The sequence below is a fragment of the Procambarus clarkii genome, chromosome 81 (assembly GCF_040958095.1).
Source record: "Procambarus clarkii isolate CNS0578487 chromosome 81, FALCON_Pclarkii_2.0, whole genome shotgun sequence".
NCBI classification, from domain to species: domain Eukaryota; kingdom Metazoa; phylum Arthropoda; class Malacostraca; order Decapoda; family Cambaridae; genus Procambarus; species Procambarus clarkii.
This window is the reverse complement of record NC_091230.1, coordinates 18,331,294-18,345,283: the sequence shown is the minus strand read 5'-3', so window position 1 is coordinate 18,345,283 and position 13,990 is coordinate 18,331,294. Positions and strand designations below refer to the sequence as shown.

Sequence of the window (13,990 nt, the reverse complement as noted above, 5' to 3'; positions counted from 1 at the left end):
GCTGTATGGTGCCTATTAATCTTTGTTTAAATTACCAATCAAGCTGTCAATGCAATCACTCAGGGCTTTAATATACCAATGAGCTTTAAATTAATATACTTACTAATCTCTCTCATCTCATTTTTTTCTTACAATGTATCTGTTATCATTTTATTAATTCTGCTAGAATTTACCTACCTAAAATTATCTGTTAGATTAAGGACCTACCCGAAACGCTGCGCGTACTAGTGGCTTTACAAGATTGTAAATACCATGCTATGTATTCTCACAAACCCAATGTACCTTCTTGTATATAAATAAATTAACAAATAACATAACACAGTAAATTGTCTCTTAAACAAGAGGTGAAAAAGTACAGTAGGCCTGTTCTAGAAATTATATGTTATACCTGTACTCAAATTATATGGCGGTTGAGACATAACCAATCTCAGGCGAGTAGGCCTCTGACGTCATGCCAGACAGAGGAGCACCAGTCGTACTTGCAGCAGGCTCAGTTCTCTCTCAGACCCAGAGTAGGTTAGGACCTCGGCTGGCTAGTTATACACTTTGTTGTCTTAATCAATAAAACTACAGAAGTGCCTACTGTGTATAACATTCAACCCAACAAGGCAATGAATATATATATATTCTTCCAAAAGTGTGTAGGCTTAGTATGTAATTGTATTTCCTTTAGCTGGATAATGTATGTTGAGTGTTCCTTTGATCAGGGGCCTCGCTGTAGTCGTTGTGACAAGGGTTACCGTCGTTACCCAGTGTGTGAGCCCTGCCCTTGTGACCGCTCAGGTTCCCTCAACCATGACTGTGATGGAGAGTGTATCTGTAAGGTGAGCTATATTTGTTCAGAATTACAAACACAATACTCATTCAGCTAATACTCATTAAACATGATATATACTCATTCAGCTAATACGTGCTCATTAAACCTCATTCATGATTAAACAACTAAATAAAAAATACAAATAAATTAATGATTATTGATATTATTACCTTAGTACTGATTTTCTAGGCAAATGTGGTGGGTGATCGCTGTGAGACGTGTGCCCAAGGGCACTTTCACCTGGACGCACGAAATCCGACTGGTTGCACACCTTGCTACTGCAACGCTGCAACAAACTCGTGCGAAGCAGCCAGACTGGCTGTCTACACTGTGAGTGTTTGCTCTAACTTGTTTGTCATATACCCAATACTCATCCAGAGGGAAGTGGGTGGGAAATGTTGCTACAAATTAAATGCTTTTGCGATTTTAATTTAAATACAGTATGTGTTTTATTAATTACATTTTCTTCATATTAGAGGATTCTAAGCCACTCAATATCCCTATCTGTCCTTTAAGAAATTGACTGTGCATATATATAAATAAAATGCAGAATTTGTTGTATAATTTTCTAGTATTATCTTTTAGTTTAATACAGTATTTCAAAGATCTTTATAAAGATTTCTCCATCAAAAATATATCTTGAGAAGCACAGCATAGTATTTAGTGTGTTTCACATGCAATGTTTGTTAATTGTTTCACTCCTTTCAGGTCTTACAGCATAGTAACTGGCATGTGACAGACCTGGCAAGAAGACGGGTTGTGGCTGCGTCTCAGGAAGGCAAGAATGTTAGAATAGCACATGATGATATGGCTGTCTACGGTTCTTATTATTGGCTTGCACCAGATGATTATCTTGGGAGAAGGTACATCTAATTCTGGTTAATTCTCTTTCATTACTTGTTTCTCTGATGTTAATTTTTTTTTAATGTGCATTTATCCAACAGTTACCAGATCTATAGTTGGGGGTGAGGGCTTATGGCTTTAAAAGATTAATTATCTCTTATCCAAGGAGTGTTTTAGAATTGTGATCTAGGTTATTTATAATATTCAAGTCGTGTTATTTACATCAAAGGAGTTCCATAGATATCAAGTACTGTACTCTATTATATATTTGACCATATTCCTCATCATTGCACACATGGAAAGATTTAAGATTATTTTAATAATAATAGCAATAATAATAATTCATTATGTTGGGGGGACAGGCTGCCAATGTATATATACATGTTAGGCTTATTTTGAGGTCCATCTCCTCCCCCCATGGTTGAACTACTGACTCTCCAAGATGCTTCCCTACAACATGCTGACTGACTCCTAGGTATCGATTTACTGCTAGGTAAACAGGTGCATAAGGTGATAGGAAGCGTGCACAACCATATCTGTCCTGCCTGGGATTTGAACTCGGAATTCCGATTGTGGGTGGAGAACGAACTCAAGTGTACTGCTGGGACTCGAAATAAATATCACAACTCACATTTTATATTTTCTTATTTTTTCTCGACAATTTATACTTTAATCTCAATTAGTATGAAGTTTTAGTCTTGGTGTTTTTCCTGCCCGAAACGCTTTGCGTAATAGTGGCTTTAGGTATTGTATGTACTAGCTCTATCTATAAATCCTTCAACTTTTGAATCTTACCTTGTATGTATGTACTTTACCTGAATAAATATTTGTATTTGTATTTTGTAAATATGAAAAGAAAATGATGACCTGGCCTGTCCTGATTATTTTGTTTTTTTATTTTAGTTTACTAGTTAAAGGTATTCATGGTATTTTGAATATACAGTACTACAATTATCCTATATAATAGTAGTAGTAGTATATAATATTACAATAAATTATACAGTACATAGGCAACAAGGCTTTATTAATATGAATATTAATAAAATTTCAAGATATGTATACAGTATCTTGAAATTTTATAAAATTTTGTGTAATACAGTGAATAGTGACGAATAAATATACTGTACATGCGCCTTTGAATTTTATGCCACACATATAATTAGCAAGTTACTGGTTTCATGCATTTAGTATTTAATTGATTTATTAGTTAACATCTTTCACTTTTCTGTATATATTTTTGGGTTGCATTTTCAGAGTTTCTCCAATGCCATTTCCATTTTCAAAAATATTTATTCGTTTATAATTAAAGTGCACCTGTATAATATATATATATATATATATATATATATATATATATATATATATATATATATATATATACAGTGGTACCTCGCATAACGAATTTAATCCGTTCCATGTTCGTCATGTGAAACGGACGTCATACAAAACGAGTGTCCCCATGTAACCAGTGTGATGCACTGTGTTTATTGTGAAATATCCCCAGTGTGCATGACATCAAATGCTCCCCAAAATATAATTTTTCTTTGTAAAATGATAAATTACCATCCCTGAACATGTCTATGTAAAAATAATTACCAAATTCCACTTACTTTGGCTGTGAGGGCGTGGAAAAGGTGCGCTGTGACGTCATCAGGGCCTGGTCGCCCGTGTGTGAAGCTCCCAGACACGGTCGCGCAGGCCATTCAAGCACCGCGTGTTGCCACAAATATATTTTCAAATATTTTTTCTATGCATTTCCAATGCGGTTTTATTTGTTTCTTTTATAGTATATGATGCATATTTGTGACCTTTACAATATGTATACAGTAGAATGTTCATAATTTTCCATGAAACTGTGATACATGTGTCAGTAATGTGTCCACAATAAATGTTTATTGTCACAATATTACGTGGTAAAAATTCACTAAAATTACAATATGTAGTGTTTCACATACTATTTACACAGTAACACACTGTATTACACACTCAGTACTTTGGAGGTGCGTAATAGTCAACGAAGTAGTCCATGGTACACAGCGCGACTTTGCTCTCCTTGCACCAGCTACAGATAGATTTTCGTTTCCTGTTTCATCGTTCTGTGTGCTTGCACATAACGCACTCGCGTGCACCCTTGGCTTTAGTACTTGTAGGTGGTATGTAGCCAAGCTTGTAAAGCATAAAGTAGTATTGAAACAATTATAGGAAAAGCTCAATTTGTAAGGTAGTCTTGAAAAGATCGCTTTGTAAGGTCCCCCACAGGAAGAGATTCAGCTAGCCTCAAAGAGTGTCCATCAGTCAGGAAGAGATTCAGGTATTCTTGAAAATATCAATGACCACCACCACCACCATGGAAGCCGCTAACACTTCATCTATGCTACTTGTATCAGATGCATCATCACTGAACGCAGAAAACGATTCATCTATGTATCATCTATATACATTAGAGATGGCAAGGGTGGAGCTCAGAGCTACACCTGGATACGCTCGCTGTATCATCCTCATAGGTGCTGTATCACTGGCATCCGACCGTTGTGTTAAGCCCTTATTGCGCCTAGCTTCGCCAATGTTATGACCCTTATGTTCTTCAAACAATAGGGTCTGAATTGCACCGACTGAGCACAGTCTTTCAACACCGTGTGGGACAGGTGTTTGAGAGCCAGAGGCGCATGTGCCACAAATGGTTGCTCACGCAGTACTAACCCAGCCAGCAGCCCTTGTCTTTCATATTCGTTATAGCAAAAGGTTCGTTCAGTGTTTGTTGGGTAGGCTGCTCCATTATGACAATCTTTCTTTGTTTCAAATGTGTTCCATTTGTTTTGTATTTGTCACTTACGTCTCAATAATGGAGCAGCCTAGCCGACAAACACTGAACGAACCTCTATGACATTTGTCCATTTTTCAAATTGTTTCAACAGTTCTTTTATTTTTCGTTTTTTTTTTTTTTTTTTTTTTAAGAAACATGGAGCAGCCTACCTGCCGACCACCGAACGAACGTTTTGCTATAAGACAAATGAAAAATAAATATTGAACACATTTGAAGAAAGGAAAATGTCATAATGGTTTATTCAGTGTATGTAAGGTAGGCTTCTCCATTATTGAGACGTAAATGACAAATACAAAACAAATGGAACACATTTGAAACAAAGATTGTTATAATGGAGCAGCCTACCTGCCGAACACCGAACAAACCTTTTTGACATTTGTTGTATATCAGACATTTCATTTCTTTTTTCCTACAAAAACGTCAATGCTTTGCAACATCTCAGCAGTCACCCCTTTATATCCCAGCATCATTAGCATCTTTAAACAAGAACAACATTTTTATGTGCATCGTCGGAGGCGTCTAAGAATGTGCAAGAAGCAGCGCGACCCCACCATGTGGTGTTGACGTTACTCAAACCAGCGTTCGTCATATGGGACAATTTGACGCCGATCGGGCCGTTCGTTACCCAAAATATTCGTCTTTTGGGGCAATCGTTATGCAAGGTACCACTGTATATATATATATATATATATATATATATATATATATATATATATATATATATATATATATAATATATATATATATATATATATATATATATATATATATATATATATATATATATATATATATATATATATATATATATATATATAAATATATAAATAATATAAATAATATACAAAGATTAAAACATTTTCATACACCTTGTTCCCCGTAGGACCACATCATATGGACAAACTTTAAGTATTAAGGTATCTTGGATAAAACTTAGAGGAGATACATCAGGCCAGCCAACCCGCTGCCCAGATGTCATCTTGGAGGTTAGAAAATAATTTTTTTAAATGATATATAGTATTTGTCTAATTAAAATTTGTGTTTTAAAAAGTAGACGTGCTTGTGCCATTATGTATGATAAAATGATTTCATTTTTGAAGTAATGATACATTAGAATTATATTTGACAGGGTGCGGGATACCGCATTGCTTATGGTGACAAAACATACCGGCGCGGGAAATCCGCTTTGCTCGAGATTCCTTTTTACGAACACGAGTGGTTCCATTTTTCCAAGGTATGCTGTTTTTGTATATACTGTACTGTACTTCTTTATTAGCCATTGTCTTATGTAAGTAAGTTTAGGTGATTTATGGTTTACTGCCATATGAGAACTGTTGCAAGAATTAGTTTGAAACTAAAGCATAATTAACCAGAATAATACTCTGGAGAAGAAAGTAAATATTATGTCATCATGGGTTTTGGGAAGGATTATGGTATGAAAATAAGATATGTATTAAAATTAAGAGTATAGTCATTGTACAAGTAGATGTTAAAATGAGCATCGGTTCATGACAAGATTCAAACAAAGAGTAAATGAAAATACTGTAAATGTCTCTACTCAAACCATGAAAATATGCATTTGGAATTTGTTAATGCAGCCATTGGTTGGTGACAGAATCAAATATCTTCCTAAATTTTTGTAACTAGCTTATCAAGACTGTAACTTGCTTAGCTAAATGAATCTTGAAGTTCAGTCCCTGAGCCCATTATGTGCCTCTGTAACCTTTTCCACTACTTCCCATGGGATGGATATATATATAATAAATAAAGGCCCGAAATACTGTGCATGCTAGTGGCTTTACAAGAATGTAAAACTTCAAGTCTCTGTACTCTCATAAACCCAATGTACCTTATTGAATATAAATAAATAATAAATAAACTAAACTTCTACAATTGCCCAAAAATTGGCAATTAAAATAATAATAAATACAGTAGGTACAGGTACAGTAAAATAAAAATGCAGAAAAATTGTTTCACTATCATTTATTATACAGTAAATTATTTAGTAACTAAAGTTTATGTAAATATTTATATGTCAGATTCTTTCTATTAAAGAATTCATTATTTGATGAATATTGTTGCATATTGACACTACTCCTCTTCATAACAGGACATTACAGATATTGGGCTAGACACCAAACCTAAGGAGTTCAGAGGAGGATTAGTAACGCGGCGGGAGATGATGGAAATTCTCAGCTCACTTCAAACTTTAATGATCAGAGCCAGATTCCATACTGTCCAGATTGAAGGAGTGTAAGTATATGTCTCACTTTATGCAGGTAGCATGGTTAATGGTAACCTATATATTTGGGCTAGCAGTTTTTCTTAAGCGTTAGTCACTGATCCTTGGCTTTCTTCATTGGCATCCACCATAGATCCAACCACCATCCAACATGCCCGAAACGCTTTGCGTAATAGTGGCTTTAGGCATTGTATGTACTAGCTCTATCTATAAATCCATCAACTTTTGTATTTCACCTTGTATGTATGTTCTTTACCTGAATAAATATTTGTATTTGTATAGGATAGCAGTGCCAACATAACATTTTTTTATTTGCATCATTTCTAGACAGCATTTTTTGCACAATTTTAGGCTTACTGATTATTTCCCATGTCACACATGGTCAAACTATACTGTATTTGAAATTGCTATGCATGGCTTTGCAAGAATATGCCATTTAATCACTAAAATCTGTACTTACACAACCCATTGGTATTAATTTGCAGTGTTTTTACTTTATATATTTTTTTTTTAATTTTGAATTATATATAAGAATACCATAAAGTACTGTATTTGTATAATTTGTTGGGAACTACTAATTAAGACTACAGTATTCAATAAATATCTTAGTGTCTGAATCAAATGTTTTTGAGTTATAACTATGATTGTCAGAAGACCTTTTATGAAGGTTTTAATCTGAATATAATTTTGGAATATGTTTAAACAAACCTTTTGACTCTTTTAGCATTAATTTGAAAAATGCTATGAAATGCTTACCAATTTATTTTCTCAGAAGAACAGTCTTGCATAAGAAAGTTTATAAATTACTAAGGATAAACTACAGCATGACCATTAACCTGCTTTTTCATATCCTTCTGAGAAGTATTCTTTTGCTCTCTAAACTTTGAGTGCTTTATGTTTAAAAAATAATTGTGTTGCATTGTAATGGGATGTATAATAATTTTTCATCTTTTCATCATCTACAATTTTGTTTGCATTATGTGAGCAATAATTTTGGTTTATGTCCACACTATAATTATATATGTCTGTTCTGTGTTAGAAATAGCCAAACTGTTGAAATTTTTTATAAAATTAGCATTGCAATCATCACTAAATGGAAAGCGATTTTTCTCACCAGTTTATTGTTAGTTACAAATTCCAGTGTAGTATTATCAAGTATGAAGGTGACAGGTGTGTTCTGTGTTAACATATGTTGTACATATTTATACAACTGTAATGTGTTTTGTGAATATGTTAATACACTGTTCTTTATATTTTGATATCCCATACTGTATTTGATATATATCTGGAGATAAGTTAACAATGATCTTAACTGTTTTTTCCTGTCAATTTGCAGTCTTCATAATGTAATCCTTGAGTTTGGAGCTGAAGGCACTGCAGCTCTTGTCACTGGAGCTGTTGAACGCTGTCATTGTCCTACAGGTAACATAAAGCTTCATCTTAATTCATTCATCATAAAGCTGATGTTAAAATATTGATGGCAAAATTGAAAGCATAGCAGAAGGTAAAATCCTAGGCATGCATAATGGACAACAAATTTAACTTCAAATGCCATATAAAAAAATACAAAATAAAAAGATACACGAGTGTAAAACTAGGTACACTCTCGTGTTTGCTACTATATACCTTGCTCTGCCCTGATAACACTATATATTCATTCATACACGCTCTTCCACTGTAGTATTCACTCGTACACACTCTTCCACTGTAGTATTCACTCGTACACACTCTTACACTGTAGTATTCACTCGTACACGCTCTTCCACTGTAGTATTCACTCGTACGCACTCTTCCACTGTAGTATTCACCCGTACACACTCTTCCACTGTAGTATTCACTCATACACACTCTTCCACTGTAGTATTCACTCGTACACACTCTTCCATTCCATGATGTTGGATGCCTCCCCTTCACTCAAATCCCTTTTACTTCTGCAAATTTGCCATGCACTATTATTATTTAGCATCCTTTCCCTCGTGTCTAACTCATTTTGAAGTACCGTACAGTATTTCTCTTGACCCAATCTATAAATCTACACCTCATATCTTTTGATTTTTTTTTTACTATGGCACATCTTTATAGTTTCTTATTGCTAATTTTGCTCTATATACAGTAATAATAAAACTTGCATTTTTTAAATACCAGTAGATAATATAAATACTGTACTGTCTGAATCTAGTCAATAATTTTCTTATACCATGACACTGGCTGTCATATATAAAGTTTGACAGCAGTATTTTCGTTGTTATTATTCTTCATGGTAATGCTTTCCTCTTCATAATTCTTGCTTGGGTTCTGATCATCTTTCTCCCTCTGTTGCTTCTATGTTCGGAAAGTTCTGGTAGCTGTATCAGGTATTCAGTCCCTGGCTGTCAACAGTACTTCACGTTTTTTTACAGGTGACCATTTCTTTTTATGTCTTTAAATATATCCTGATATGCAGATGCTCTCCTTATATGTAACTAAACTTGCAAAATTCTTTTGTAGATGCTAAATTTGTAATATTCAATCATTTTTAGTACTGTATGGAGTTTAAGCAAAATGTTTAAGGGAAACTGATTATAGTTCTACATTGTACAGTATCACAACTATAGTAAGTTCTATATACAGCACAGTACAGTACTCTATTATGGTAATATGTAGAGTTATTTATGTAGTTTTATTTTGGCAGGATATAGAGGACTATCATGCGAGTCTTGTGAACCAGGGTATAGACGAGTCAACAACACTGTGTACGGAGGAGTATGTCAACTGTGTGACTGTAATGGTCATGTGGAGTCTTGTAATCCTTTCACTGGCGTATGTGGGGTAAGTTTTAAAGAATTATAATGTATTTACAAATAATTACCTTTTGGATTAAACTGATTATACAGTTGAGTGATTCAGTTTTCATCCTTTCCTGGATGGGGAGGATGAGCAACATACTGAGAGTTATCCAAAGCTATCAGTCTGTTCATTTATTTATATGTACAAAATGCTGTTTTTGTTCAGTAGCTTGGAAATGGCTTTGGTGTATGGCTTCATAATCAATAAACAGGTCAAAGTCATCAACAGCAGTTAAACATTGCCTACACTTGGACTGTCTGCTTCTTATAGATACATTTCTTTTCTTAGGCTCATTACCCAGAAAATAGTTGTAAAACTGTTCAGCAAATATTAAGGATTTAATTGCAACATTTACATTGAAGAGATTCTTGGTGGCTACAAGACAGATAGAATGCTGATGACTGCAATGAACAATAGCTGCAGGATATAAAAGCTCAAATGCTTATGAAGATTACATTGAGAATTATCTGTCTCTTGTTTTTACAGGAGTGTCAACACAATACAGTTGGTGAGAACTGTGAGCGATGTGCCGCAGGGTACTTTGGTGATGCATCCTCGGGTACCCCGGACGCCTGCCATGCATGCGAGTGTCCACTGGCTCTTGGGTCTAATCACTTCACTCCAAGATGTGTCCCTGACCTTGACCTTGGTGGATACAAGTGCCAGTGTCCTTCAGGCTATGCTGGCCCTAAGTGTGAAAGGTATGTTTCATTATGTAACATAATGTTGCATAATACATTATTATACATTACATGAATTATTATGCTGTAGCATGATCGTCTTATTGCTTTCACAGTGTTCTGGATAGAGTACATGCATATCTGAGTACTATTAAATGGAAAGGGGGGAACTCTATGAATACAAGGCATAAGAAATATTGAATAAGAATACTGTATTTATTTCCTCTAGGTGTGCAGAAGGTTATTATGGCAATCCACTTCTCCCTGGCAACTATTGTCAGCCATGTGTGTGTAATGGCAACATTGATCTGCGGGAACGAGATAGTTGTGATCGCCAGACTGGCCAGTGTCTTAAGTGTATTGGCAACACTGTTGGCTGGCATTGTGAAAAGTGCAAACCAAGCTATTATGGTGATGCTAAGAGGTAAGAATTCACATTAAAAGATGGCATTATTGGCTGTCAGTGTAAGCTTGCATGTTATATCAACTTAATTATCGGTGATTGTTTATCTGGTTACTGAAGAGCAGACTGAAGTTGAATGTAGGCAATCACCAAAGAAGGCTGGTCCCAGGCATAGGAGCAGAACTATTGAAATTGTCTATAGGTAATCTATATAAGGTAGTATGATTTATGATAAGAGGTAGTCATCAGTTGAAATATCCTTCTGAGAATAATGTGTTATATAAAGTAAGAATGTATTGTCCTTTTTTTTTTAATTGGAGTTTTAATTTGCTTGTATACTTGATACTTGATACTGTTAATCACAACTACCTCTTATTTAAACTCCATCATTATGGAATCCGAGGCCTTGCCCTTGACTACATCCGATCCTATCTTAGTGACAGACACCAATATGTAACCATCAATGATACAACTTCTTCCACTCTACCAATTACCGTTGGAGTGCCACAGGGCAGCATCTTAGGACCTCTTCTATTTCTTATATATATAAACGATCTGCCTAATGTCTCTAATATTCTCAAACCTATATTGTTTGCTGACGATACTACCCTTATCTACTCAAACCTCAACCCACATACACTAAATAATGTTGTGAATAATGAATTAAAAAAAGTCCACTTATGGATGTCAACGAACAAACTAACATTAAACATCGAAAAGACTTACTACATCTTATTTGGAAGCAAATCATCAAATGCAATTCAGCTACAGATAGACAACATTAACATCAGTAATAAAAATGATGGCAAGTTTCTTGGCCTATTCCTAGACAAGAGACTCAACTTCAGCACCCACATTCAACACATAACTAAGAAAGTCTCTAAGACAGTTGGTATACTCTCCAAAATCAGATATTATGTTCCTAACTCTGCTCTCCTCTCACTATATTATGCACTAATCTACCCCTATCTTAATTATGGTATCTGTGCATGGGGGTCTACCACTGCAAACCACCTTAAGCCCATCATCACACAGCAAAAATCTGCTATCAGAATAATAACTAACTCTGCTTTCAGACAACACTCAGCTCCCTTGTTTAAATCTCTAAACTTGCTAAATATTAACTCCCTCCACACATTCTCTTGTGTCAACTACATTTACAAAACCCTGTTCTTAAATGCAAACCATGCTCTGAAACTCTCCCTGGACAGATGTAATAGGACCCATTATCACCACACCAGAAATAAATATCTCTTTGATATCCCCAGGGTCAAACTTAATCTGTGTAAACACTCTATGCAAATTAAGGGACCTAGTCTATGGAACTCACTCCCTAGTGAAATGAAAAACTGTAAAACTTTTGCCTTATTTAAAAGCAAAACCAAAAAGTACCTAACTTCATCTATTTAGTTTCCTACACTGAGCTTTAAATTTGCTCTGTACCTAGTGGTACCCAATCTCCTAATTTTTATGTAATATCAAACAACCTTATCATTGTGTTCATTGCTGTCTTCTTTTATGTGCTAGCCATATGCTGTATTGTGACTACCAATTTTTGTCAACTACCATTCAAGCTGTCATTGTAATCAATCTTATATTGTTTCTGCTGTATTGTGCCTACCAATTTGTTGTCAACTACCATTTTAAGCTGTCATTGCAATCAATCATAGCTACCTATGTGCTTTAATATACTGTACCTATAATTTTCTCTCATCTTTTTTTTTTTCATTCCATGTAATCTGTTATCATTTTTTTGTCTATAAATTTTGCAAGTATTTACCTCCTTAAAATTTTCTTAGATTAAGGACCTGCCCGAAACGCTGCGCGTGCTAGTGGCTTTACAAGACTGTAATTACCATAATTGTATCCTCACATTCCTTATGTACATTCTTGTATATGCATAAATAAATAAATAAATAAAGTATATATTATTTTTGTACAGGGGCCATTGCCTGGGCTGTGGATGTCATGAGCAAGGCTCTGTATCGGCACAGTGTGACTCGGACAGTGGCCAGTGTCAGTGTAAAAAGCTGTACACAGGACGCCAGTGTGACCGTTGCATTGTAAGTACTGTAGTCATGCATTGCTACAAATAGTAATCAGTACAGTATACGAGTTCATCAGTAAATATCATCATATGACTGGTGTGTTAATAACATACCGGGGATACTTGAGATGAACATTACAGTACTTTATTAAGTAAGGCCATGTAATTATCAGGAGAAATTGCAAACTCTTATGACTATATAGCACTAGAAAGGGATAAGGATTTAGGATAAGATGGAAGAAAGGAATGGTGTCTAACCACTTGAACGGTCGGGGATTAAACACCAACCTGCAAGAAGTGAGGCTGTCACTCCACTGTGCAGTCCAAGTGGACAGTAAAGATACCCTACAGGTTTCCATTAGGAATCTTAAACAGTATCTCTGGCAAGATTGTTAAGAAGGAATTAATTAGCATGTTATTGAATTCAGACGTAACGTACAGTCACAAACTATATATTAAACAAAGTATTTTTTGGTTTCTCATATCATTGAAAAACTGATAATACATAATGTATATCATGTAAATTCAGGTATATAGGTATATTAAACAATATATGTTGGTTGAGTGACTGCACTTCTGCACCATAGCTATGCTTGCACCTCCAACAAAATTTTTTAAGCTGTTTAAATTGAAAATGGTGTTTGCAGTTTTGGTGAGAGGACGACATGTTCTAGAGCATCACCTTACCTTCAGTTTTACTTTCCACTGCAGAGTGGTCATGGTGGTGTGGACGAGAGATGCCCTCCATGTCAGTGCAACCCTGAAGGATCAGTCAGTCAGATTTGTGATCCATTTATTGGCCAGTGTCCATGCAAGCCAGGTATGTAATGGCAATGACTTTTTAAAGCTCATTTTACTGATAACTCACATAATTGATGGCTACATAATAACTTGGATGAATATACAGTAATGCAAAAATCCTTTGGATTCTTTGCTCTCTGAAATTGCAGTTAAATGGTTTTATTTCTTAGCAAAATATCTTTAAATTAACTTTCTATTCCTGTAGTTATTTTGAAATTCATAATTTATGAGTAAATTTTTATAAAGTACCTTTTTGCTGCTTATAGGTGTTGCAGGACGGAGTTGTGATGAATGTGTGCCCGACCACTATGGTACTCTGAAGACTGGCTGCAAGAGTGAGTACAAACCTTCAAATCTGTTTTATACCAATTTCACTAATGGGATGATGACTAAACTCATATACGTATAGTATAATGGTGTAACTGTTCTATTGTTACGTAAAGTATGGTGACAAATAAACACAGACACTAAGATACTATATATATATTTGGTCGAATATACAGAAGT

At 35.0% G+C, this 13,990-nt stretch overlaps 1 protein-coding gene across 4 annotated transcripts in view; it reads left to right on the top strand.

Moving 5' to 3' along the window:
- The window catches only part of wb (wing blister), a 273,174-nt gene that overhangs the window by 103,885 nt on the left and 155,299 nt on the right, over positions 1-13,990 (top strand). For all 4 annotated transcript variants that reach the window (XM_045766624.2, XM_045766623.2, XM_045766621.2 and 1 more), the window contains exons 10-22: positions 708-824; positions 1,007-1,147; positions 1,526-1,680; positions 5,368-5,470; positions 5,614-5,718; positions 6,595-6,737; positions 8,063-8,148; positions 9,398-9,534; positions 10,039-10,253; positions 10,462-10,656; positions 12,578-12,698; positions 13,394-13,502; positions 13,750-13,818. In XM_045766624.2, the coding sequence (XP_045622580.2) occupies positions 708-824; positions 1,007-1,147; positions 1,526-1,680; positions 5,368-5,470; positions 5,614-5,718; positions 6,595-6,737; positions 8,063-8,148; positions 9,398-9,534; positions 10,039-10,253; positions 10,462-10,656; positions 12,578-12,698; positions 13,394-13,502; positions 13,750-13,818 (1,696 nt within the window). The remainder of the gene's footprint in view (positions 1-707; positions 825-1,006; positions 1,148-1,525; positions 1,681-5,367; positions 5,471-5,613; positions 5,719-6,594; positions 6,738-8,062; positions 8,149-9,397; positions 9,535-10,038; positions 10,254-10,461; positions 10,657-12,577; positions 12,699-13,393; positions 13,503-13,749; positions 13,819-13,990) is intronic.